Source organism: Macaca thibetana, chromosome 11 (assembly GCF_024542745.1).
Source record: "Macaca thibetana thibetana isolate TM-01 chromosome 11, ASM2454274v1, whole genome shotgun sequence".
NCBI lineage: Eukaryota > Metazoa > Chordata > Mammalia > Primates > Cercopithecidae > Macaca > Macaca thibetana.
The window spans coordinates 95039110-95064077 of record NC_065588.1 but is presented as its reverse complement, the minus strand read 5'-3'; the positions used below and the strand labels follow the sequence as shown (position 1 = coordinate 95064077).

At 45.2% G+C, this 24968-nt stretch overlaps 1 protein-coding gene across 12 annotated transcripts in view; it reads left to right on the top strand.

Moving 5' to 3' along the window:
* ANKS1B (ankyrin repeat and sterile alpha motif domain containing 1B) overlaps positions 1–24968 on the top strand; it is a 1295786-nt gene that overhangs the window by 1262716 nt on the left and 8102 nt on the right. For 5 of the 12 annotated variants that reach the window (XM_050749328.1, XM_050749325.1, XM_050749323.1 and 2 more), the window contains 2 exons: positions 16428–16595; positions 21754–22976. In XM_050749328.1, the coding sequence (XP_050605285.1) occupies positions 16428–16595; positions 21754–21864 (279 nt within the window). In that variant the 3' untranslated portion in view covers positions 21865–22976. Of the gene's footprint in view, positions 1–16427; positions 16596–21753; positions 22977–24968 lie in introns of those variants that run through there. The other 7 variants (XM_050749327.1, XM_050749324.1, XM_050749334.1 and 4 more) reach the window with 2 other exon arrangements.

Sequence of the window (24968 nt, the reverse complement as noted above, 5' to 3'; positions counted from 1 at the left end):
CTCTTAAATGAGTGGAGAGAATTCTACACAAATGGAATGCAAGAGAGGGAACGGGTATTTCAGTGGCCACCAGATCCCAAGGCTGAAGTGATGGTCCTCAGAAGGCCACTATAGGTGAGAGAGAGGGACAACCAAGGTAATTTCAAAACTGTTGTCTTCTGTATTTTATTTGCCAGTTATTCTAGATTTCTCAGTAACAGAGAGTTGATATAAGTCAACATAGAAAGATTTTGATGCATTCCCCATGGGAGTATCAGATTTGTATCAAATATCTGAGAAGAGCCTCATTCAATAGTTTTAAATGTTGAAAGGTGTTATTTCTTTTTAATAGCATTAAAAGCCATGGCTTTGCCGCCAGACCCTTGCTAATTCTCACTCCTCTGTAAAGAATATGTTTGCAGTCTTTGATATTTTTAACCATGCTCATTTTTCGCTTGCAACTCCCAAATCCTGTGCTCCTCGGTGTGCAGCACATGGCAAGGCTGAGACGGCCTCAGGAGTGCGTAGAGAATGTTGAAGACATGGTGCGGGGTGGGCGGGACGTGTGGGAGACGGAGCTCCCTCTTCCCTGTGCTTTCTTGGCTGAACGTGGGCCATGCCAGGATCTAAGCTGGAGAAACAGAAGTGACAAAACGCAGGAAAACATGGTCAGCCGACTGTGTGATCACCTTCTGTAGTACTCTCCCATCCATATGCACGAAGCCAGCCAAAGTGTGGGGCAAGGAAAACATTAGCGTCCACCACGTGGTCGTGATCAGTGATACCAACACCACTTCCAACTTTGGCTCTGCTATGAGTTTGCTTGTTGATTTTCTCATCAGTTTAATAAAATTTAAATTCCTGGCTGGGCACAATGGCTCATGCCTGTAATCCCCAGCACTTTGGGAGGCTGAGGTGGGAGGATCACTTTAGTCCAGGAGTTCAAGACCAGCCTGGGCAACATAGGGCAACCCTATGTCTGCAAAAAAAAAAAAAATTTAATAAATAGCCCGGCATGGTGGCAGACACCTATAGTGCCAGCTACTCAGGAGGCTGAGGTGGGAGGATCGCTTGGGCCTGGGAGGCACTGAGCTGTGATTGCATCACTGCACTCCAGCCTAGTCAACAGAGCAAGACTCTGTCAAAAAAAAAAAAAAAAGAAAAAGAAAAATGTAAATTCTTGAGCACTTTCTTAAATGCCAAGATTACTTCCATGGAGTAGTTTGAGGTCCCTGAAGAAAAATATGTATGGCTTATGTTGCAGAGATTGTCCCACAAAGTGAGAACTTAAAGATGCAAAAGAATTCTTGCTATTGTTGATGTTAGTTCACCTCCGACAACTGAATTAATATCATGGAGGCAGGTGATCTCTCTCATTCTGTTTCTCATTTTCTCCACCTGAAAATAGCCTTCAACGTATTTGACTGTGATACTGTGAAAAGAAATGGCAATATAAGAAAATGTCACAGTGCATAGAGCCCTTAAAAATTGAACTCAAACACTTTCCCTGGTTACTCTTCCACATAAAGAGTGTCAACCTACGGGTAAAGTAGAAGCATTTCCCTGGTCCTGTCCAGCCAGCTGAAACTCATCAGCAAGTCAGCTGCAGGAAGGACGCAGCTCCTAAGAGTAGCAAATGGCCCTGATGGAATAAAAAAGACAGCATCCCATCCCAATGGTCCTTGTACACTAACACCACCACCTCCCAAAAAAGAATAGATAAGTTAACAGTGCTGGGTTTCATTTATCCACATCTCCTCTCCATTGGCATAAATCACTGAGAACTAACCAGGCCACAAAGACAAAGGTGGTTGGATATTCAGAGATTAATAATCTTTATTTCTTCTCATCCCTATTTTGGGGATGGGGAGACAAAGTTATCAGTGCCTTAAATTGATCCTATTTTTTGTAAAGTTAGAAACCAGACATTCTGAAATGGTTTTCACAGATTGCTTTGCAGCATTTATGCAGGTATTTGTTGTACCCCCCACTTCTAAATAACTGTCAGTCAAGTGTCATGTTCAGGGGGTGGCCTTTAGAATCAGTCTGGTTTTGAATCACAGATCTGTGCTCTTAGCCTCATAGTTTGGGCGAGAATGCCACAGGCCAGGCACAGTGGTTCATGCCTGTAATCCCAGCATTTGGGAAGCCAAGGAGGGCGGATCACCTGAGGTCAGGAGTCCCAGACTAGCCTGGCCAACATGGTAAAACCCTGTCTCTACTAAAGATACAAAAATTAGCCAGGCATGGTGGTGCACACCTGTAATCCCATCTATTCAGGAGGCTGAGGCAGGAGAATCCATTGAACCTAAGACTGAGACAGGAGAATCGCTCGAACCTGGGAGGCGGAGGTTACAGTGAGCAGAGATCATACCACTGCACTCTAGCCTGGGAGACAGGATGAGACTCTGTCTCAAAAAAAAAAAAAAAAAAAAAAACTGCCAGGCGCAGTGGCTCACGCCTGTAATCTCAGCACTTTGGGAGGCCGAGGTGGGTGGATCTCTTGAGCTCAGGAGTTCAAGACCGGCCAGGCCAGCATGGTGAAACCCCATCTCTACTAAAAATACAAAAATTAGCCAGGCGTGGTGGTACATACCTGTAATCCCAGCTACTCAGGAGGCTGAGACATGAGGATCACTTGAACCAGGAGGTGGAGGTTGCAGTGAGCCAAGATGGCACCGCTGCAATCCAGCGTGGGTGACAGAGTGAGACTCTGACTCAAAAAATAAAAAAGAATGCCTCTAATCTTCAGTTTCCTAATCTGTAAAATAGAGATTATAATAGGATACCTCCTATGGTGATTGCAAGGATTAAACAAGGTGACACATACGCATTTCCAGCACATGGTGTCCAATAACTCTTAGCGCTGAGGACACGGGGAGTAGCAGAAGCAGTTAATAGTGATGATTATATTCTTGTCAGACCCTGTGTGAGGATTTGTGTCCCAGTTTTTGGTTCACGACATATGTTGGTTGCTGCGTTCTTCCACATCTGAGGACAAAGGTCAGATTCCATATAAAATGCATTCCTTTGTTGATAGAGTGCCTGCCATGCGTTAGACACACATCCCTGCTCTCCAGGAGCTCATGGTCCAGCAGGAGATGAAGGGACACAAGCAAATAGTTACAACAAAATCAGATCCATGCCACCCGGGCAGTGCACCAGCAGCCAGCAGGATGGGCTCTCCAAAAGGAGGGACGTGCAAGTTGGAAGCCTAACATTTAGTCTGTGTGAACACGTGGTCGGTGTGGAGGCATAGCAACTCATTCATTCAATTTAGAATAGTGAACTCGGGGTATCAGGTAGGCACCTGCAATAAGTAAAGGAAAAGCCATTTATATTTACTGTGCTGACTATACCAAGGAAACAGGCATATCCATTTGAGAAAGATTTAAACAACAAGGGTTCAAATTTAAAAGGTTTGAATCTGGTGAGTGACCCATGTCCAGGGCCTCACAAGTTAGTGAAGAGGCCAGGCACGGTGGCTCACACCTGTAATCCCAGCACTTCAGGAGGCCGAGGCAGGCGGATCGCTTGAGGTCAGGAGTTCGTGACCAGCCTGGCCAAAATGGTGAAACCCTATCTCTACTAAAATGCAAAAAATTAACCAGGTGTGGTAGCAGGCACTTGTAATCCCAGCTACTCAGGAGGCTAAGGCTGGAGAATTGCTTGAACCCAGGAGGCGAAAGTTGCAGTGAGGCGAAATCGTGCCACTGCACTCCAGCCCGGGTGACGTAGTGAGACCCTGTCTTGAAAAAAACAAAAAGTTAGTGAAGAGTTCCCTACAGCTTCCACTGGAGCTTTTACTTTTGAGGAGCAGGGGAGAGGTTGAAGTCTGGCATTTCTTCCTCCTATACCGCCTTTCCACAAACCCTGGCCAAGTCACAGGATAAAGATTGCATGTTTCTTCCTCCCAGGCAGGCCAGTCCCTCTGGATGGATGTGACAGGGCTGCTGGCCAGCCACCTTGGGCTGTGGTTCCATGAAGACAGGTGACCAGTGTGTGGGGCTGCAGTGCATGCCATCCACAGAGAACCTGGAATGCTATTAATGTAAGGAAGCAAGTCATGGTTTAACAAAGCAGGGCCCAATCTCCTGTACTTGGGGTGAGGCGTAAAGTTAAACCTCAGCAGATACAGTGGAATGCTCGCCCCCTTTAAAAATCTGGTTTTTGAAGAACGTGTAATGGCATGTGAAGACCAACTATGAGATAATGTTGTATGAAAAAGCAACTTATGAGACTGCATATAAAGTATGATTATGATTTTAGACTCAAAGTATTCTAGTTTTTAAATTCATATTTAAATATTCATATAGGAAATGGAAGTATTTGGGTGTATATACAAATATAAAAAGAAAATGCACCAAAATGTTAGCAATAGCCATATCCCAACAGTAGAGTTTCATAGCTGAATTTTATTTTCTCCTTTATTCTTTATATTTTCAAAATTTTCTTCATCTGCCCCTGTTATAATTAGGGAGCTAAAGGAATCTCGTGGCTCTTTTAGTTAGCCAAAATTAGCCCTAAAGAAGCTACCTGCATTTTGGCCAGTTGATTTGTCATCTTGGCCCAGATAGACATCTTAGCAGAATTGCTAATATTTCTTTCTAAATGCTGAAGGCTATGATTGGGCACTATTTATTTCTATACAGTCTATGAAGACTCATTTCTGGCTGGTACTTGAGAGAACTAACTATAGGTAGAGCTAAAGAGATGTCAATGAAGTCTGTGACTTTGCCTAGAATATTCTCGAAGTTATTTTTGCCTTAGGACGTGGGTGAAGCAACTTGTAGACCAGGCTTACCCCAGGTCTTAAAAAAACAAGTACCAGCAAAACATAGCCTAAAAAGAAATGTCGCTTCTTTCTGGAGACCCCACTGAGAACCCAGATTGAAAAAAAAGTCTTGTGTCTTCAGGCCCCCTGTGGCATTATCTGCACTTGTCTAGCTTTTGTTCTTCAGGTCTGCCTGTGGGAGAGAAGACAGAAGGAAGGAATTGGCTCTGGCCATCCATATTCCCCCTTTTCTTAACCTTAAGGTGCAAGTTCACTTCTCTTAGGGACCTACCAGGCAACTTCCTTTTTGTGTTTAGCCAACAAACATTTCTTGAGCACCTGACCTATTCAAAGCCCTAGAGATGCAAAGGCTAGTGAGACCAGAGCCCTTAAGGAGCTCAGTCAACTGGGGGAATCAGCCCTACAAAGAGAAAATGATAATAAATATCACGTGGTAAGTACGGCTGTGCCTAAGGTATTGTGGGACCACAGAGGAGGGGCACCTAACTTAGCCAGGGTTGGGGGCACAGGAAAGGGGATTCAAATAAGGCTTCTGGAGATGTGATGCCCAAGGTGAGTTTTCAAGGATAAGCAGTAACTCACCAGGCAAAGGTGGTAGATGGCAAACGCGTGTATTGCCAAAAACAAAAGCCATTTTATAATAGATGAAATGCTTGGCCATTCGGAACAGCATTTGGGGTGATTGCTGGAATGAAGATGTTTTCTGAGATGAAGGGCAGCCCCTTGGTGGTGACTGCCTGTCTGAGCTCTAGCTTGTGGGTTATGGAGCCCTGCAGTCTGGCCTCTGGGTAACATGCCGCTGTTTAGCACAGCATCAACTGTGCATGCATCTCTAAACTGAATCTGTAGTTGCCTGGGTAAAAGATAGCCCCTTCTAATCAGAAAATCCTGAAACTCCCAGGGTAGAAAGGGACTGACAGGTCACCTGGACCACACCCACTTCTCAGTGGCAATAGGTGCTGTAGGTAGGTAGCCCATGATGGAGCTGGCCTATGCAGGTGATCCAGGGACTCTGTTTATGACCTCTATTCACTGATAGACACTTTTCTAGCAGACCTCCTGAGGTACTTTATGACACCCGAGCTTTTCTGCCCTGGGCTCCCACATACAGACACAGCCCTTCCTTTGAACGTGTCTGCATCTGTGCCCTCTTCATGGTGTGGGTGAGCTTCTGATGACCCCTGTCTGGGCCTGCAGCTCTCTGATGCTATGGAATGAATACATTTGTTCATTCCATTCCAGTCATGAAAATGTGGCTGTTGCTTTTCTAATGGTAATGCAAACCAGGCAGGTCAAAATGGTCCACTCAGAAAGAGCAACTCCCAGCCTGGGCCAGGAGGGCCTTTCCTCCCTAGATGGCCTCCTCCTCAGATTCCTTCCTCCTTTGTCATATTTGCCAGATGAGATGAAGCTTTATGCCTGACATACCTTGTCAGCCATTTGGGCAGCAATGCGTTCAACAAAGTAAGCCCTGGGATAAATATCTAAGTGAACAAATGGACACTGTTTCTACCATGCCTCATTCCATAAAGGATTGAAGACAACCTACATGAATAGGTGTAGTAGTCTGAAAATATATATTTATACACAAATCTGAATTAGGGAAAATACAGACTAAAAGGAAGCTCCATATCAAGGGAAAAGTTGTAGTATCAATATACAGACCACGGAGTTCTGTAAAGGTGTGGGAGCTGAGCTCTCTCTAGCTATGAGCTTTTAGCTCTGAGCTTCCTGGAGGTCAAGGCAAAAAGGGAAATGCAGTAATTTTATGCTCCGTATTTCTTTGAAAGAAAAGTATACCCCTTCCTTTCAGAAAACAATATTTTAATAAGGCTTAAGTATGAAAGAACTTTCTGTCCTAGGCCCCCATGAGGGGATACTGTGTAATAATGTCTTCACAAACATTTGTACAGTGAATCTCCAAAACACAAGGTGGTGTTCTAGAGGGTGCCTCAATGAAATAGGCACAGAACACCAGCACGTTCATGAAAGCAATGAAGGTAGGATGGCCCAGTGGCATGAAACACTGGCTAATCTGAAGTCAGATCTGCACTTGGATCCTGGTTCTGCTGTATGAACTTGGCCAAGTTGTCAATTTCGCTGATCCTTAGTTTCTCACACGTAAAATGAGGATGGTCTTTCCTCCTCTATGAGGTGTTGTGAGGGGTAGACAATCCACAGAAGGCATTTAGCCTCGTCCCTAGGATGTAGTAGACAATATCGTGTGTAGCTGCTGCTGCCACTGCTTTATCATCATTATGAAAGGAAATAAAGTATGGTTCAAGTTCATAGGCAGTTTGACTTCGTGCAGAGATCAAACTTTGCACAGCTACAAGAGCGGATTGACTGCATGTCTATAAGTTTATATCCACATAACAGCATTTTTCACTTGGGCTTAGTAGAAGCTGGACCACTAAAGGGTCAACTCCGCACTTAGAGTAGACGCATTAGGGTTGCAGCTTAAAGGAAGAGCTTGATACTTTAAAGTCTTACTGAGAAGATGTTAGAATTGGCATCCGGTGTGAAAACTGAAAAGCCTAAACAAGATTCTTTGCCAAATGAATGGGCAGCTTCCTGGCACATACAAGTGAGCCATGACAGCACCTGCAGAGAGGGACCAGATTTTGCTGGAAAGCAGTTCCCAGCCCTCTTAGCCAGAGAATGAAGAGACCCACAGAACCCCAAGGTGAAGCAGAAAGAATAAGATACATCCTCGGCAACATGTTGAAACCCTGTCTCTAAAAAACATACAAAAATTAGCCAGGTGTGATGACACATTACCTGTGGTCCCAGCTACTCCAGAGGCTGAGGTGAGAGGATCATGTGAGCCCGGGAGGTCAAGGCTTCTGTGAGCCATGACTGTGCCACTGCACTCCAGCCTGGACAACAGAGCAAGACCCTGTCTCAAAAAAAAAAGCAAGAATAAGACTCTTTTAAACTCAAAAGACTTTCTCTTGTTTTTAATTATCAAAATTATCATATTTTATGACTGTAAAAATGATTAATCCTCATTTAAATAAAGTTCAAAACATACAAAATATAAAGAGACACATCATCCAGTCTCAATATGCAGTGATAACTGCTATTCACATTTGATCCATATCGCCATTTTCTATGCATGTATACAGATCCTATCTATGTGTATATGCATACATATATTCTTACATAGTCTTTTAACCCTTTATTTATTTATTTATTTATTTTATTTTATTTTTTAGATGGAGTCTCACTCTGTCGCCCAGGCTGGAATACAGTGGTGTGACCTCGGCTCACTGCAACCTCTGCCTCCTGGGCTCAAGCAAGTCTCCGGCCTCAGCCTCCCAAGTAGCTGAGATTACAGGTGTGCACCACCACGCCTGGCTAATTTTTTGTATTTTAGTGGAGACAGGGTTTCACCATGTTGCCCAGAGTGGTCTTGAACTCCTGAGCTCAGGCAATCGACCCACCTCCAGTTTTCATTTTAAATGGCTACCTAGTATTCTACTTAATCAGTCCTCTAATAATGAAAATTTAAACACTTTAATAATATTTTTGCACATATATCAGTGAACCCCTGTGCCTAAGAGATTTTCAAACTAAGAAACAGAAAAGTCTTAGTGATGTACCAGTTAAAATAAATTAATTACCTTGGTGGCCAGAGCTTTTTCTAGGGGACAGATTGCCCACCATTTATGACACAGTTTTTCTCATACTAGACTGATGAATATGCTGGGTATAGCCTCGGGGACAAAGATGCAGGAGGATGGTGAGGAAAATCTCTTTGTCTCTCCATGAGCCTTCTCTGGATGTAATGAGAGACTTGATGGACCCTTTCGCTCCCCCATGTCATTCAGTGAGCACTTCCTGGACATTGTCTATAGGCTAGGCATGGGCCTGGCACCAGGGACACAGCCCTTAACACATGGAGGGAGCTTGGTAAATATCTGTGGTGATGTTCAATATCCATGACTGCCTTGAAGAAACCACAGTAAATATAAGGCTGACCTGCATATCTTCAGTTTGCACAAGAAAAGCAAGTTTGCATCCCGTGATTGCATTAGGATTTATCTTTATGATACCATCGTTTCTTAAGCTCCTCTAATGTAGCAGTTCTTAATTTGCAGATCAAAATCCCTGGCCAGGCACAGTGGCTCATGCCTGTAATCCCAGCACTTTGGGAGGCCCAGGCAGGTAGATCACTTGAGGCCAGGAGTCCGAGACCAGCCTAGCCAACACAGTGAAACCCCATCTCTACCAAAAAAAAAAACAAAAATCATCCAGGCGTGCAGGCCTGTAATCCCAGCTACTTGGGAGGCTGAGGCAGGAGAATCACTTGAACCCCAGAGGCGAGATTGCAGTGAGCTGAGATCACACCACTACACTCCAGCCTGGGTGAGAGAGTGAGACCATATCTCAAAAAAAAAAAAAAAAGAAAAAAAAATCCCCGGGAAAGAAGAGAAGGGAAGGGAAGAGGAGAATTCCTGTGCTTCTGAGGAGGTTTTTCCCCATTGGACTGGGACTCCCTGCCCTTCTTCCCAAATAGCCACTACTAAGGATGGGAGTTGCGTCATATCTTTTACATCACCCACCCTCCCAAGTATCTGGGATTACAGGCGTGCACGCCTGGCTAAGATGAAGAATTCCTGTGTTGATGGTCTCTGTCGAGTCACAAAGTACACCCCTGGCCTGGAGGCTGTCTCTCAGACAGGCTGGGCACGAGACCCAGGCAAATGGGCCAGTAGGTGACCTCACCACAGCCAAGATGGGTCAGTCACTTGGAAGCTCAGTTGGCTCATGTTTTTTAAACTTTTTTTAAACAGATTACAGAATTTTTTTTATTTTATCTAATGTATAGTTCTAAGGTGTAGAACTTAGAAGAAGAAGAGCACGGCCTCTCAGAACAACTGGATTCAAAGCCCAGTTTGGTTGGGTGCTGACTTCATGAGCAAGTTATTTAACCTTTCTGAGCGTAATTATCTCATGTGCAAAATGGAAGTAATAGACCTACGGCATACAGATGTGGTTAGGATTGAATTAAAGAGTCCATGTTGAAGCACTTGGCGTGGTGCATGGCACACAGTAAATAATACATGCTAGCCGGTATTGCCATTTAGTTAAATAATATTATTAGCCATTATCAGAACAATCCAGTTAGGTGGGTACTGCGTGTGGTATTATCCCCATTTTAAGATGAGAAAACCAAGGCTCAGAGTATGCTGTTTTCAGTAATCAACCCTCATACCTGCACCCCGCATGCACACACACACACACACGTGCACACATGCACACACATGCAGCCCTCTTTCACTGGTGGTCTCTGTAAGGTAGAAAATACTGCAGATCAATTGCCATAATAAATGTGTCTCAAGAGAATTATGCTAGAAAGACCAAGGCAAGTATCTTCCAATGAGCTTATATGAGGCAGGAGGAGCCAAGGTCAGAGACAGGCCAGGTTACAGCATTAGAGAGACGTGAGGTAATAAAGGTAAAGCTAAGTGAGTTTGAATTGATGCCCAAGGGAGGTAGTAAGTGGAGACGAGAGCATGATTTTGCTGACTTCACTGCAGCACTGTGGTTTGAGCCAGCAGACGGGATGGGACACCTTAGTGCTCGCTGTGATCAGCCAGCTTCCCCACAGCCAGGACAGCCAGGCATGGGGACGGGGTGGCTCCAGGATTGGCCTCCTGGCTAAGCTGCATTCATCACAGCTCCTGGGCTCATGGGTCATCTTCCTGTTGTCTGAATGAGGGTCCAGCCAGCCTTCTGCAGCATCACATGGTGTTCCAGTTATCTATTGCTGTGTAATAAACCACCCCAGAATATAAAACAACATCCATTTATTATACTCACAATTCTGTAAGTCAGGGATCTGGACTGGGTGTGGCAGTCCTGCTCAACAATATCTGGGGCCTCAGCCAGGGTGCCTGCAATGGCTGGAGATGCTGGGGCAGTCCGACTGGAGCCAGCTGTCTGGGCCTTGAGTCTTCTCTATGTGATGTCTGCTGGAGCTCCAATGTCTTTGAGACCCCTTCACTCCCAAATCTTGAGCCTGGGCTGGCCTGGCTGAAACCGTTGTTCCTGTCCAGGCAGCCTCTCCTTGTGGCTAGCTCAGGCATCCTCATAGCATGATGATCTCAGGATGGTGAGACCTATTTTTTTTTCTATTTTTTTAAGATGGAGTTTCGGCCAGGCGCAGTGGCTCATGCCTATAATCCCAGCACTTTGGGAGGCTGAGGTGGGTGGATCACCTGAGGGCAGGAGTTCGAGACCAGCCTGGCCAACATGGTGAAATCTTGTCTCTACTAAAAATACAAAAAATAGCCGGGCGTGGTGGCGGGTGCCTGTAATCCCAGCTACTTGGAAGGCTGAGGCAGGAGAATCCCTCGAACCCAGGAGGCAGAGGTTGCAGTAAGCCAAGATCGCGCCATTGCACTCCAGCCTAGGCAGCAAGGGCGAGACTCTGTCTCAAAAAAAAAAAAAAAAAAAAAAAAAAGATGGAGTCTCGCTCTGTCACCCAGGCTGGAGTGCAGTGGTGCAACCTCAGTTCACTGCAACCTCTGCCTTCCAGGTTCAAGCAATTCTTCTGCCTCAGCCTCCCGAGTAGCTGGGATTACAGGTGCCTGCCACCAAGCCTGGCTAATTTTTTCTCTTGTATTTTTGGAAGAGATGGGGTTTCACCATTTTGGCCAGGCTGGTCTTGAACTCCTGACCTCAAGTGATCCACCCACCTCAGCCTCCGTATTAGTCTGTTCTAGTACTGCTAATAAAGACATACCCAAGACTGGGTAATTTATAAAGAAAAGAGGTTTAATGGACTCACAGTTCCACATGGCTGGGGAGGCCTATGGTGGAAGGCAAAGGAGAAGCAAAGGTACATCTTATGTGCCGGTAGGCAAGAGAGCGTGTACAGGGGAACTCCCATTTATAAAACCATCAGATCTTGTGAGACTTATTCAATGTCACAAGAACAACATGGGAAAGACCCTCCCCCATGATTCAGTTACCTCCCACCAGGTCCCTCTCACAACATGTGGGAATTATGGGAGCTATAATTCGAGATGAGATTTGGGTGGGGACACAGCTAAACAATATCAGCCTCCCAAAGTGCTGGAATTACAGGCGTGAGTCACAGTGTCCAGCCAGGATGGTGAGACTTTTTACATGACTAATTCCTCCAGAGTAACGTTCCTAGAGGCCCAGGAGGAAGCTGCAAGACTCCTCATGATTCAGCCTCACAAGTTCAGCATGTTGCTTCTGCTACATCCTATGGGCCAAGCAAGTCAGTAAAACCAATCCAGATTCAAAGAGCAGATTCAGCTTCTCAACAGGGAAACACCATGGTGTGCACAGGAGGGGAGAGTTGATGGCAGTCATCTTAGAGACAAGCAGGGTAGACACAGGGGTTGGGCCAAGAGCAGGGGATTTTGAGCACAGATATTGGCTCATGTCAAGTTTTGTAACTTTCTATCTCTGTGATGTCTGGAAAGTTATTTCACCCCTCTGAGCCTCCATTGCCTCATCTATAAAATGAGGATAATAAGCTACTGCACGTGATTGTGGGAAGACTTAAATGAAACAAAGATAAGGCTTGGCACATCCCTCACACCTATTAAGTTCTCCCTTAATGGTAACTAGACTGAGTATTAACTAGAAATGTTATGATTACTCCAGCTCGTCCTTTGGATATTCATTCATTTAGCAAGCAAGCAAGCATTCCTTCAGTGCCTGCAATGTGCCAGGCCCACTACCAGGCACTGGCCTCCCCACAGTTGCAGGGATAATATGTTGAAGGCAGAGACAGTTGGGCTTTCAGATTTTCTGGGTGTCACCATGGGCTCTTCAGAGCCAGCCAGCATCATTGAGGTTTGCAAGATGGGCTTCTCACCTAGGCCTTCTGATTTTACAATATAATTTTCAGCCTCATCCCAGTAGAGTCTCCTCGTACATGATAGCAACTCTCCCATTTCAGATAGTAGGAATGCTGATAGGAGCGGCAGGAGAAATGAACCTACAAAAAGATGGGGGTTCTTTCCCCATTCACACATGTGTCCTCAGGTCCCATGGGATGAGCATCTGTTTCCCCAAAAGGGCACTGGTGTGTCGGGATGGGCAACAGAGTGCCTGAAAGGTGCGTCTCAGTGCCAATGGACCCTCCTGGCACCCAGCAGCAGTACCACAAACAGTAAGGCTGCAGACAAAAGAGGAAAGGTAACAGTGTCCAATCCTGTGCTATACATAATCACAAAAGAAACTCTGCAAAGCATTCTCAAATAAAACCAAAGCAAGATGTCAAGGAAAATGCAAGCGGAACCAGGAGAAGCCATTAGGTAGAAAAACTTAATCCAACAGTCTGGTCTCTGTGTCTTATTTGAGCAGTTTCCTAATGCCAGGAACTAATTAAAAATTAAAGGGCAGGACTTCTAACATTCTCTCCCAAAACCTTTAGGCTTCCCATAGTCATGTGAAAAACCTCACTTGCTCAAATGAAGGTCTTCTTACTTTAATTTGAAGATACTGGAGCTTTAAGTAGATCTCACTTTCACTAACTTATTTTTAGGTTAATGATAAAGGAATTCACACTCATTAAGTTCCACTGTTACAGCAGATAGAGACCACATGTTACAGAATCACTGAATCTCACACCTTCATCTTAGTCTAGTTTCCCACCTAGAACACGAATATCTGGTACATGTCCCCAACAGATGGAAATCAGCCATCTTCCACAGTAGCATGAACAAGAGCAAGAGCCTGCATCTTCATTCTGAGACTACAGAAGTCGGAAGCCCTGCCTGCCTTTCAGAGGGGACCCACGCAAACACTAAGAGGCAAAGCTGACGGTGACGTGAGTGCCAAGTGTAGGCAGTGGAAAGAGCTCAGCCCTCTTTGTGCAGTGATGGTCAGAGCTGTCTCTCAGGCCTCCTCCACTATCATTTGCTGGTGCGTTACTAATTTACTAGGCTGACTCATCTCTGGAGGCAAACACAGGCTCAGTGTTCATCGCAAGGAAGTGCTCAGCTTGCTGTGCAAGGTGCAGTATCTCCAGCAGGCAGATGTCTGTCTTGTAGGGTCAGTATTTCCTGACAACTCACTTAAAGGAGACAGATACATCCTCTCCCAAACCAACTCTCAAGCTCAGAGGCATTTTCCCCACTTGGTTCTGAGACCATCACAATAGAGCTGGCATGGATCTGAAATCTGGTTGGTCTAGAACCCTTGGGCCTCTTCCCCATGGCCTCAGAAGGCGCCATCCTGCATCTTCCTTTCCATCATCATCAAATGGGAGCAATCACAAACACATGTCCCAGGCGGCAGTGTGGGAATCGGGCTCCCAGAGCGCTTGATGAGGGTGGAGATGGGCAGGAACAGAAAGGGTCCGCTTAGTTGCAGTATCAGCATCAGCAGAATGATATTTCTGTGATTTTTGAGAAACCACGAGCAGACATTCTAGGGACATTCATCAGAGTGAAAACTTGGATGGCCGGGCACGGTGGTTCACGCCTATAATCCCAGCACTTTGGGAGGCCGAGGTGGGCAGATCACCTGAGGTGGGGAGTTCGAGATCAGCCTGACCAACATGGAGAAACCCCATCTCTACTAAAAATACAAAATTAGCCAGGCGTGGTGGCGCATGCCTGTAATCTCAGCTACCTGGGAGGCTGAGGCAGGAGAATTGCTTGAAACCAGGAGGCGGAGGTTGCGGTGAGCCGAGATCATGCCCATTGCACTCCAGCCTGGGCAAAAAGAGCAAAACTCCGTCTCAAAAACAAAGAAATAAGAAAACTTGGGGTAGACCGTGTCTGCTCTCAGCTGCCGCAGCGACCTTCAGAACGCTCTCTGTGACCAGTATGCATCTACTCCTCTGACGCTCTGTGACCTCAGGGTGTGGTGGACACTCTGCCTCTTTTGGGTCAGACAATGTGATGGTTTCTCGGTGAGAGAAGACCGGGCAGAGCTGTGCTTGGAAGAAAAGGCAGAAATCAAAGATACAGATTTGGAGAAGAGAAGAAAGCTAGAAATCGTCTTGAGAAAAGGACTGATTGAAGGTCGGAGGAAAAGAACTTTTCTCCCAGGCGCTGCTTGGCACGGCATCTGGCCTGACAGAATCTCCTGTCTCTTGCTGATTTGATCATAAAATATAGAGTGGACCCACAGGGAGAGCAAAAGCCTGAAGAAATCGCTGGGGAATTGGCTCTGTTGGAGCACTGTTTGCGTGCTCACTGCTGCGACTGTGAGCCGCCACACCAGCATGACTAATGCTTCTCCTCTAGGCCTAAATTAGATTTTGATTGTGTTTCACAGATGTTCACTGAATCACAGAAGTTTGAGGTAAAAAGACCCAAACTTCTCAGGAACACCTCCTGTGGTGTGTGCGGGATCATCCTCACAGGCAAGGCTGAAGCGATCCCAGGACTCAGCAGAAATACCAGTAGTAACTCCTTCCCTTCCAAGGCCTCGGGAGCAAACCAGCTGCCCACAGGGAGAGCTCTAAATGGCGTGGGCTCCTGGGGCCGGTGGGCTGTGGAACCTGCTCCTCCTGGGGCTAACTGGGGATCTGTAAGCAAGTGTCCCCTATCAGTGTGTAAAACAAAAAGTATCTGAGACAAGCCGCAGTCCATTTATTTTGCCAAGGTTAAAGACGCACCCGTGGACCAGGCACAGTGGCTCACGCCTATAATTCCAGCACTTTGGGAGGCCGAGGCGGGTGGATCACGAGGTCAGGAATTTGAGACCAGCCTGGCCAACATAGTGAAACCCCGACTCTACTAAAAATACAAAAATTAGCTGGGCGTGGTGGCATGCGTCTGTAGTCCCAGCTACTCGGGAGGCTGAGGCAAGAGAATCGCTTGAACCCAGGAAGTGGAGGTTGCAGTGAGCTGAGATTGTGTCACTGCCCTCCAGCCTGGGTGATAGAGCGAGACTCTGTCTAAAAAAAAAAAAAAAATGCACCTGTGACACAGCCTTGGGAGGTCTTGACAACATGTGCCCAAGGTGGTCAAGGCACAGCTTGGCTTTATACATTTTAAGGAGGCATGAGATATCAATCAGTATGTGTAAGAAGTACATTGGTTTGGTCCAGAAAGGCAGGACAACTAGAAGTGGGAAGGGGGCTTCCAGGTCGTAGGTAGATAAGAGACAAACAGTTGAATTATTTTGAGTTTCTGATTAGTCTTTCACTGAATACACAATTTACATGAATAGTCACTTATGCCTTAGTCTGGCTTAGGGAAACAACAGGACAAAGAAAGCAATCGGATATGCGTTTATCTCACACATGAGCAGAGGGATGACTTTGAGTTCTGTCTTTTGTCCACAGGAAATTTCCTTGTGGGCAAATTGTGAGGGAGGTATGTAGCTTTTTTATCTTTGTAGCTATCTTACTTAGGAATAGAATGCAAGGCAGGTTTGCCCAATGCGGTTCCCAGTTGACTTTTCCTTTATCTTAGTGATTTGGGGTCCCAAGATTTTTCTTTTCACAAGTGACTAATGCCTGCTGTAAACCCTAAGTTGGACCCGGAGTGTCCTGTTCTTCGTAGATTTCCACTGAATCGCTGCTGCCTCTGGTGAAGTAGTTCAAGTTCCTCCCTAGTTCACCTCCCTCAGTGTTCCTCAGCCATTCCACCCATTCTAATTTGCAGTGTGCCAGTAGCAAATGCTTTCTCAATTTTTCTTGCAGAATTTAGCCTACGAAATCATCCTAACCCTGGGACAGGCATTCGAAGTCGCTTACCAGCTAGCACTACAAGCAAGAAAAGGGGGACACTCCTCCACACTTCCGGAAAGCTTTGAAAACAAACCCTCCAAACCCATCCCCAAGCCCCGCGTTAGCATTCGCAAGTCCGTGGTAAGTAAAAAAGATACAGATGTTCTCAAAAACCTTGAACAGGAGGGAAAGGGGCTGCTAACCAGGCCCTTGTGTGGTATGGATGCCATTAGAATCCAGGGCCTGTTCTTCATCCTTTACCTTGGCCTCCTCCTGGCATGTGTCCATCATCACCTCAGCCTGGTTCCCACCAAGTCTTGGGGACCGTCTCTCTTAACCTGGAGCCTCCAGAGAAATCTACTTTCTCAGTCACCTGCAGAAACCCTGTGAAGGGTCTCAGCAGCAGGTACTGCCGTTCTTGGTGAATTTTACCTAACTAAAGGTTTGGGAAAGCTTGGGAGCAGTGTTCCCTGGGGCTTCAGCTGCCATCTCATCAGAGGGCAAAGTCTCCTGCAAGCCCCTGGCCTCCAGAGAGGTTTGCAGAGGTACACAATGATGATGTCCTCGGTCCCCAGCTAGAGGAAGCTGGATGCGCAGGCTGCCCTGCTATATGCAAGGCCTGCGCCATGGCCCGGGTGCTTTGTCTCTCGCAGCTGAGGCTTCCTGCAGCATGGTGACTGTTCAGAAGGTGCAGCCCCTCCTTCTCAGCATCTGCCTTCCTCCAGGAATTTCTTCCTCTTCCCTCCCACAGGCTCTGCAGACATCCTGTCCCAACAGGCTTGCATGACTTCAAAGCGGCCTCCTCTGGTAGTAGCAATATCCAAAAGCTGGAAGTTTCCCAACCAGCCTCCCATCTGGTTTCTGCCCCGGCTGCCGTATTGCATCCTAGAAACTAGAAACCCTGGGACTCCCCCAGAATGCATTGCTCTCACGCCCCCGAATCCTACCATCTGGAACTGTCTCTCCTCCTCCTCACCAGCCCCCACCTCCACTGTCATAGGGGAACAGCAGCAGGCATTTTTAACGTTTGCAAGGAGGCACCTCCTTTTGTGACGATGCAGTTCTTGTTTTCAGTCTTCTTTTGGAGGCCTATCCCTGTCACCCTTCTTGGTAATATCAACATCCACAGGGATGACCCCTCCAGCATCTGGTCTCACATTTCCCTGACAGTTTACTTTCGGGACCTTTCCCTCCAGCCCCAGCCATTTGTTCCCGTGCCCATCACTCATTACCCACCATCCCCAGGAGCTGCACCTCCTCTGAAATCTTTCTTCCAACGCCACGCTCTGAGCCCCTGGTCCTCCCACTCAGCACCGACCCAACCCAACACACTGCTTCCCAGTTCTGTATCTCCAGACTCACACGGCCAACTTCTTTCACATTTCCACCTTGATGCTTCACAGACATCTGAAACTTAGCATGGCCAGGACACAATTCCTGATTTTCCCCTCAAAGCTCTTCTCTCACCATCTTCCCCACCCCACAGCCACTCACCATGCAACTCAAGCCCAAAGTGTACAAGTCAGCCGGGATTCCCATCTTCCCCTTACCTCTGTATCCAGCCCATGAGCAAATCCCATCAACGCTAAAATATATCTCAGTCCCGTCCACTCTTCCCCACTTCCTCCATCTCTCTTCCAGCTGGGGCCACTGCCACCTTGCCCCAGGCCTATGCAGTACAGCTCCTTGAGACTCCCCTCCCCACACAGCAGAGATCAGTCATGGCACCCTCTGCCCCAAGTACCCAGAATGCAGTTCCCCCACCACAGTCCTCTTTGATGCTCAGGTCTTCCCATTCCTTGACTATATAATGCTCACTCCTACCTGAGGCCTTTATGCCACCTGCTCCCCACACCTGGAATATCCTCCCCCAGTTTCTGCATGGCTGACTTCATCTTGTCATTCAGGTCTCGGCTACTTGAAGAGGCGGATGTCCTGACCACCCAATCTGATGTAGACACCCAGTCACCTTCAAGCATGTCATCTGCTTTTAATTCTCTGTAGCATTTATTACTTGAGGGTTTTTTACTGATGGCTTGTTTATTGTCTATCTTCCTCCACAAAAACGTAAGTTTCATGCACACAGGGACCTCACCTGTCTTGTCACCACCAGGACCAGGCCCATAGCAGGTGACTCAGTGAGTATCTGTGGATGAATAAATGAGGGCTTGTGGGTGGATTTCATAAGCATATCTTTGAGATTGATTAGGCTGTTAAGTGTCCAGGAACTTGCAGAATGTTTTAGAGACTATCTCTCAGACTATTGTATTCATTCTTACGTGAGCTAAATAAATCTGTTCACAGCAGGTGCCTCTATCTGACCTTACCCTGGTCCCCACAGGCTTCTTCCAGAAGAGCACAAAGGGTTAGGTGCCATAAGAGCTCATAGAATATTCATCCAGATGCCTTCAAGGGAAACAGGAAAATATAAAGTGAATAATACTGATGTTATATGTGCTTCAAGATCAGTCCCCCTCGACAGGCATTAGTATTCTAGTTCCCTCAGCCCCGGGCATTTCTTGGTAAGAAATATTCAGTGATCCCTAAGAACACGTGAGGTCCTCCCCACAACCTTATGGAGATACAGTCAAGGCACGGTAGAAGGCAGCTGCAAAGCTCATGGTGTCAGAGAAATGGGAGAGGCCTTCCCACAACCCCAGGTTCTGAGCAGAGCAGGCAGCTAGGACAGGGCAGGCAGACCTGGAAACACCAAAGGAAGAGGCAGCCATGGTGTAGATCTCAGCCTGGGGCTGTTCCTGAGAGCGGACAGCCCAGCTCCGCCCCCGGAGTGGCCTGTTGTATTTGTATGCACAGGGAAGAAAGCATTTTAGGATTTGTCTCAAGGCTCAGCCTGACTGGGCCCCCCTCACCTCCTCACCCTTAGTTGTCTGCCCTCTTGTTCCCTATCCTGCAAACTGACCCCAACCCCTCAACGACCATTTTCCCTTACTTCTGGGACTGTTTTTTATTGCTATGTGATATTTTGACACATGTATACAATATGTAATGATCATACCAGTAACTGAGATATCCATCTCCTCAAACATTTTTCTTTTGTGTTGAGAAATTACAGTTCTTCTAGCTATTTTGAAATATACAATAAATTATTGTTAACTATAGTCACCCTACTGCGCTATCAAATACTAGAACCTACTCCTTCTATTTAACCATGTTTTTGTACCTATTAACTAATCTCTCTTCATCCCTACTCTCCCTTCTTCACTTTCCAACTTCTGGTAACCACCATTCTACTCTATCTCCATGAGATCCACTTTTTATAGCTTCCACATATGAGAACATACAATATTTGTCTTTCTGTGCCTGGCTTATTTCACTCAACATAATGACCTTCAGTTCATTCATGTTGCTGCAAATGACAGGATCTCATTCTTTTTATGGCTGAATAGTATTCCACTGTGTATATATACCACATTTTCTTTACCCATTCATCCACTGATGGACACTTAGTTTGAGTCCATGTCTTGACTGCTATGAATAATTCTGCAATAAACATGGGAGTGCAGATATCTCTTTGATATACTGATTTCTTTTCTTTTGTATATATACCCAGTAGTGGGATTGCTGGAATATATGGTAGCTCTATTTTTAGTTTTTTGAGGACCCTCCATGCTATTCTCCATAGTGGCTTTACTAATTTAGATTCCCACCAACAGTGTAGAAGTGTTTCCCTTTCTCTGTAGCCTCACTGGCATTCATTAATTTTTGTCTTTTTGATAGTAGCCATTCCAGCGGGGGTGAGATGGTATCACATTGTGATTGTCATTTGCATGTCCCTGATGATTAGTGATGTTGAGCACTTTTACCTATACCTGTTGGCCATTTGTATGTCGTCTTTTTAGAAATGCCTGTTCAGTTCTATTGCCTATTACTTAATCAGATTGGGTTGATTTTGGTTTTTTTGTTTGTTTGTTTTTTGCTATTGAGTTTTTTGAGTCCCTTATTTATTCTGGTTATTAAGCCCTTGTCAGATGGATACTTTGCAAATATTTTCTCCCATTCTGTAGGTTGTCTTTTCACTTTGTTGATGCCCTCCTGTGCAGAAGCTGTTTCACTTGGTGTAATTCCATTTGTCTATTTCTGCTTTTGTTGCCTGTGCTTTTGCAATTTTACCCAAAAAATCTTTGCCCAGACCAATGTCCTGTAGTGTTTCCCCAATGTTTTCTTCCAGTTCTTTCATTGTCTCAGGTCTTCCCTCTAATTCTTTAATCCATTTTGAGTTGATTTCTGTATATGGTGGAAGATGAGGCTCTGTTTTATTCTGTGTATAGATTATTCTGGGACTTCTGCATGAGCTGTTTCATCTACTTCAATTGCCTCCTCCTCCTGTCTTCAGGCAAATACTTGCTGGTCCTTCAGCTGTCCATTTAAATATTACCTCATTCTTTTGATACCATTTACTCAACAAGTATTTATTGTGTGCCTATTATTTACGGGGTTGCCAGGAGCTTTTCTGCGTTTTGGAGAAAATGGCAGTGATCAAAATAGACAAAATCCTGCCTCCATGAGCATGCATGGCAGTGGAGGATGAACAATTAAATATGTGATGATGCATAATGGCAATAAATATTGTGAAGAATAAGGTAGAAGAGGACAGCAGAAAAGTTGGGGTGCTTTTTGTAGGAGTAAACAGATAAGGCTTCTAGGAATACAGGTGGCAATGGAAGTGGCATTTGAGCAGAGACCTGACTAGCATTAGAGCATGAGGCATGCAGGTGTCTGGAGAAGGGAACTTGGGCAGGGCAGAGGATGAGCGCAGAGGCCCTGGACATGGGCTTGGTGGGCAGGAAGAGCATGGAAGCTATGTGGCTGGAGCAGAAAAATCAGGTGGGCAGGGGTACTGGAGGTCACGGTGAGGAGTTCGGGTTTTGTTCTGACTGACTGATGGAAACCACTGGAGAGTGAGAGCCGGGGAGTGGCATGGCCTGATTCACCTCCTCCATGAAGCCCCCCTGGCTCCCAAGGTGTGTGTGCCTACATGGTGCCCTCTCTTCCCCTCGTATCTCACCTCTCAGCACTGAAATCCGCCTGTCTGCTCCCCATCTGTGTGCTCACAAGGGCAAGGGCTGTGCCTCATTCACCGTCACCCTCAGGGTGCCCTGCAGAGAGTCGGTATGCGGTAAATGGGTGTCCAAAGAGTGAGCCCGCGAGCCGCCTAGACCAGCATCGCCGCCCCCGGCCTGGGGCGCGGGGCCTCGCGTGGGTTCGCCAGCGGCGTCCGCGTGCATGCGCGCACCCGCGCGGCGACCGTATAACAGGCATCAGCCTTTCTGTTTTAAAGCAGATCGACCCATCTGAGCAAAAGACTCTGGCCAATCTACCGTGGATTGTGGAGCCGGGCCAAGAAGCCAAGAGGGGCATTAATACCAAGTATGAAACCACGATTTTCTGATACTCACCGTCCTCCTGTCCTCGCGGTGCCTTGCTCGCCAAGCAGTCCCGGAGCAGGCTTTCCTTCGCGCCTCCGCGTCCACCCAGCCCAGGAGGAAGACTGCTCTGAGCGTGCGGCCTTGTTACGGGCGAAAGGCCACTGGCCATTCCTGGGGAAGTTCTTTCTGCACCAGTGACGGAAAACGCAAGACTTTCCGGTTGCAACCCCCGAGAGGCGTGAGTTGAGATGGGTTTTCCCTGATGCTCCCGACTCCCCTCCCCACCACCTCCCAAGGTATTTCTGATGACTCCGCCCCAGTACTTGCTTTGCTTCATTTGGGGATAATACCTTTTCTTAAAAAAAAAAAAAAAAAAAAAAAAAAAAAAAGTAACGGGGATCTCTAATACTGCCTAAAACTATGTTTTCACTGTCAGCAGTCTTAAGGGTGAAATCAGAGCAGCACTACCCCTCCCACCTCCAAAGCATCTGTAAAATCATTCTATCATTGAGTATCAGTTATTGCAAAAGGACAAAAACAACTCCCGTGATATGATTGCCAGGAGATTCTGTTTCCCGATTTCTATATTTGTGGATTTTATATGTAATCAACTATGTCAGAGAAAGAAAACCTTTCAACTGAATGATTGGTTCAAAAGGAAAGAATGATTTAAAACAGAGGAATTTATTATGCACAGCAAAATGTGTCTTGTATTAAATATTTTTATTATAAGAATGTTTCATTAATGCATTGATAAGAAAACTAGGTTAGTTGTGAGGGATGTTTCTGGTTTCATTTCAAATAATTAAATTTCTACTGCTACTACCAAGAGGACTGGCTCAGTGGTGGCAAAATAGTGGTGATGCTCCCTAGAGCAGGAGGCCTGAAAGTGCTGAGGCAGCCATCAGCCTGCCAAGATTGTTTTTTTAATCTTCACAGTGTTTTAAAGAACATGTTAAAAAAAAAAAAATCTAGTGCTCCTGCTGTCAAGATTTCTGTCATGGAAACCTTGTTTGAGAAAGGTGTTAATAAAATTCTATTGCAAAAATTTCTTTTTCTAGAAAAAATAAATACAAAAAAAAGAAGAAATTCCAAAGTAATAAAACTTTTCTTGAGACAAACAAAAAAAAAGTTTGCTTACTATTTGATTAAATAAAATTTACTTACATTTCTTTAAGGTATTTTAATTTTTTAATGTCTCTGTGGAGTATTTGTATGATACCATAATGTATATTTATGTAGAATCAAATTATATAAACAGTACCAATATCATTATAGAAAAAAATAACATTTTAATGTATATTGTTCTAACAATCATATTGTGAATCATTTTGAAGTTCATTATAGCGATATTGATAAATTGTGGAATTGTCTTAATGTTTTTTTATTAACTGATATTATTTTAAACCTAATGATCAGTTACATTCATCAGTTGGTGAGTTTTGAAGAATAACTACATTTTATTTCAAACTAACAAATGTATATGGTTTTAGTTCAGTGTTGAAGAATTTTAATACAATATTAAATTACTTGAACTGAACAGTTCCTTGTATATATTTTGCCTATTCACTGTTGATATGTATGTAGCAAAATGAGAGTTAAATAACACTAAAATATGGTACCCGGAGGCAATTGTATAGGAGCAAAGTCAATAGGAGCTTTGCTGAAACAGAAGCATATGTGTAAATAAGCTTGGGCTTCCAGTTATAAATTTTGTAATTTTTGTCATTATTTATATCCTATAAAAAAAAGCACACAAAAATAAAACAGAAGTTGTACAGCAGTGGTGCTTGGCATCGTTCTGTGAGCACCTTCCCCACTCCCATTTAGGAGCAGAACCAAAGGCCCAGACTTCTCAGCATCTACAGCTAAAGGGACTTTTTTAATTGGCAAAATTGTTAAGAAAAGTTGCATAGTTCCAAGTTCAACCAGTCTGAGAAAGATACACAGGCCTCTGAAACTTTAATTTCAGCCCTAAGTCCCCACTGCCTTCTTTTAAATATTAAAGCAGACTGTACGGAGGAATTGTCAAGACAGGCATCTCTAAAAGAGAAAGGATCACCAAACTGGATCACTGTTAGCACAGCATCGATGGTATGTTTGGAAAAACATTATCTACATGGTCATCAGTCCTCTCATTTTTTCCTACACACACAGCAGCCCCATAGACCAGCGCAGGGCAGGAAAAAGGAAGGACTAGGCCTACAGGGGGCAGACGAGAGTCGGCCCATGCATTGACGAAGAGATTTGCAGCTGATTTTCTTCAAGGGGAAATTTGACACATTGATAACTTCAATAACCATGGGCAGGGGGGGTCATTGAATGCTAACATTACTCAAAAAAGGACTTGAATTCAATTATTCCATTTAATTATTTCTTATTAAATTGTATTCTATGACAAATTTGAGTGAATGAACCCTATGAAAATTATTCCTAGTTAGTTCATTAATAAGTCATGGAAATGATTTTTCTCAAGACACACAAGATTTTCTCAAGTTGGAATACTTGGGAATATTGCTGGTTCAAGGTTTGGATAAGATGGAGCAGAAGACAGGCTTGGATAAAGGAACAAGTGACCAAATCCTCAAAAATCAATAAAAATTCACACCTGGATTCAAGGTAGCATCATTCCTAATTATTTCTGAAAAGAAATGAAAATTTGATAAGTGGTCTAGCCTCAAGAGAATTAGAATATAATGGCCGTTTTCAGGAAATCTGTAGGAAGAAGACTTAAAAAAAAAATAAATTTCTAAGTTCTCTTTTTAGATAGGCTAGTCGATCTGAAGGTTCGAAACATTTTTTGAAATAAAGTTGGGCGACTAGCCAACACAGCCAGCGCAGAGCCTACATGCAGCAAGGCCCTGCTGAGCCACTCCATGCTCCAGTCATTTCTCCCCAACAGTCAGCCAGGCAGCCCCACATTTACTGCTGTCCGTGCCTCTAGGCAAATGGACACAAGCATCTGCCTGCCCCACCAACAGAGTCCTGCTTCCCACAGAAACCAGTTCCAAAGCAAGCAGAGACGGTGCTTTGAACTTGCTCAGGCCTTTTGACCGTCACCATGCTGCATATTGTGACTCCGTTAGTAGCTAGGAGCTGGAACTTATTTTTGTGGTTGAAATAATCC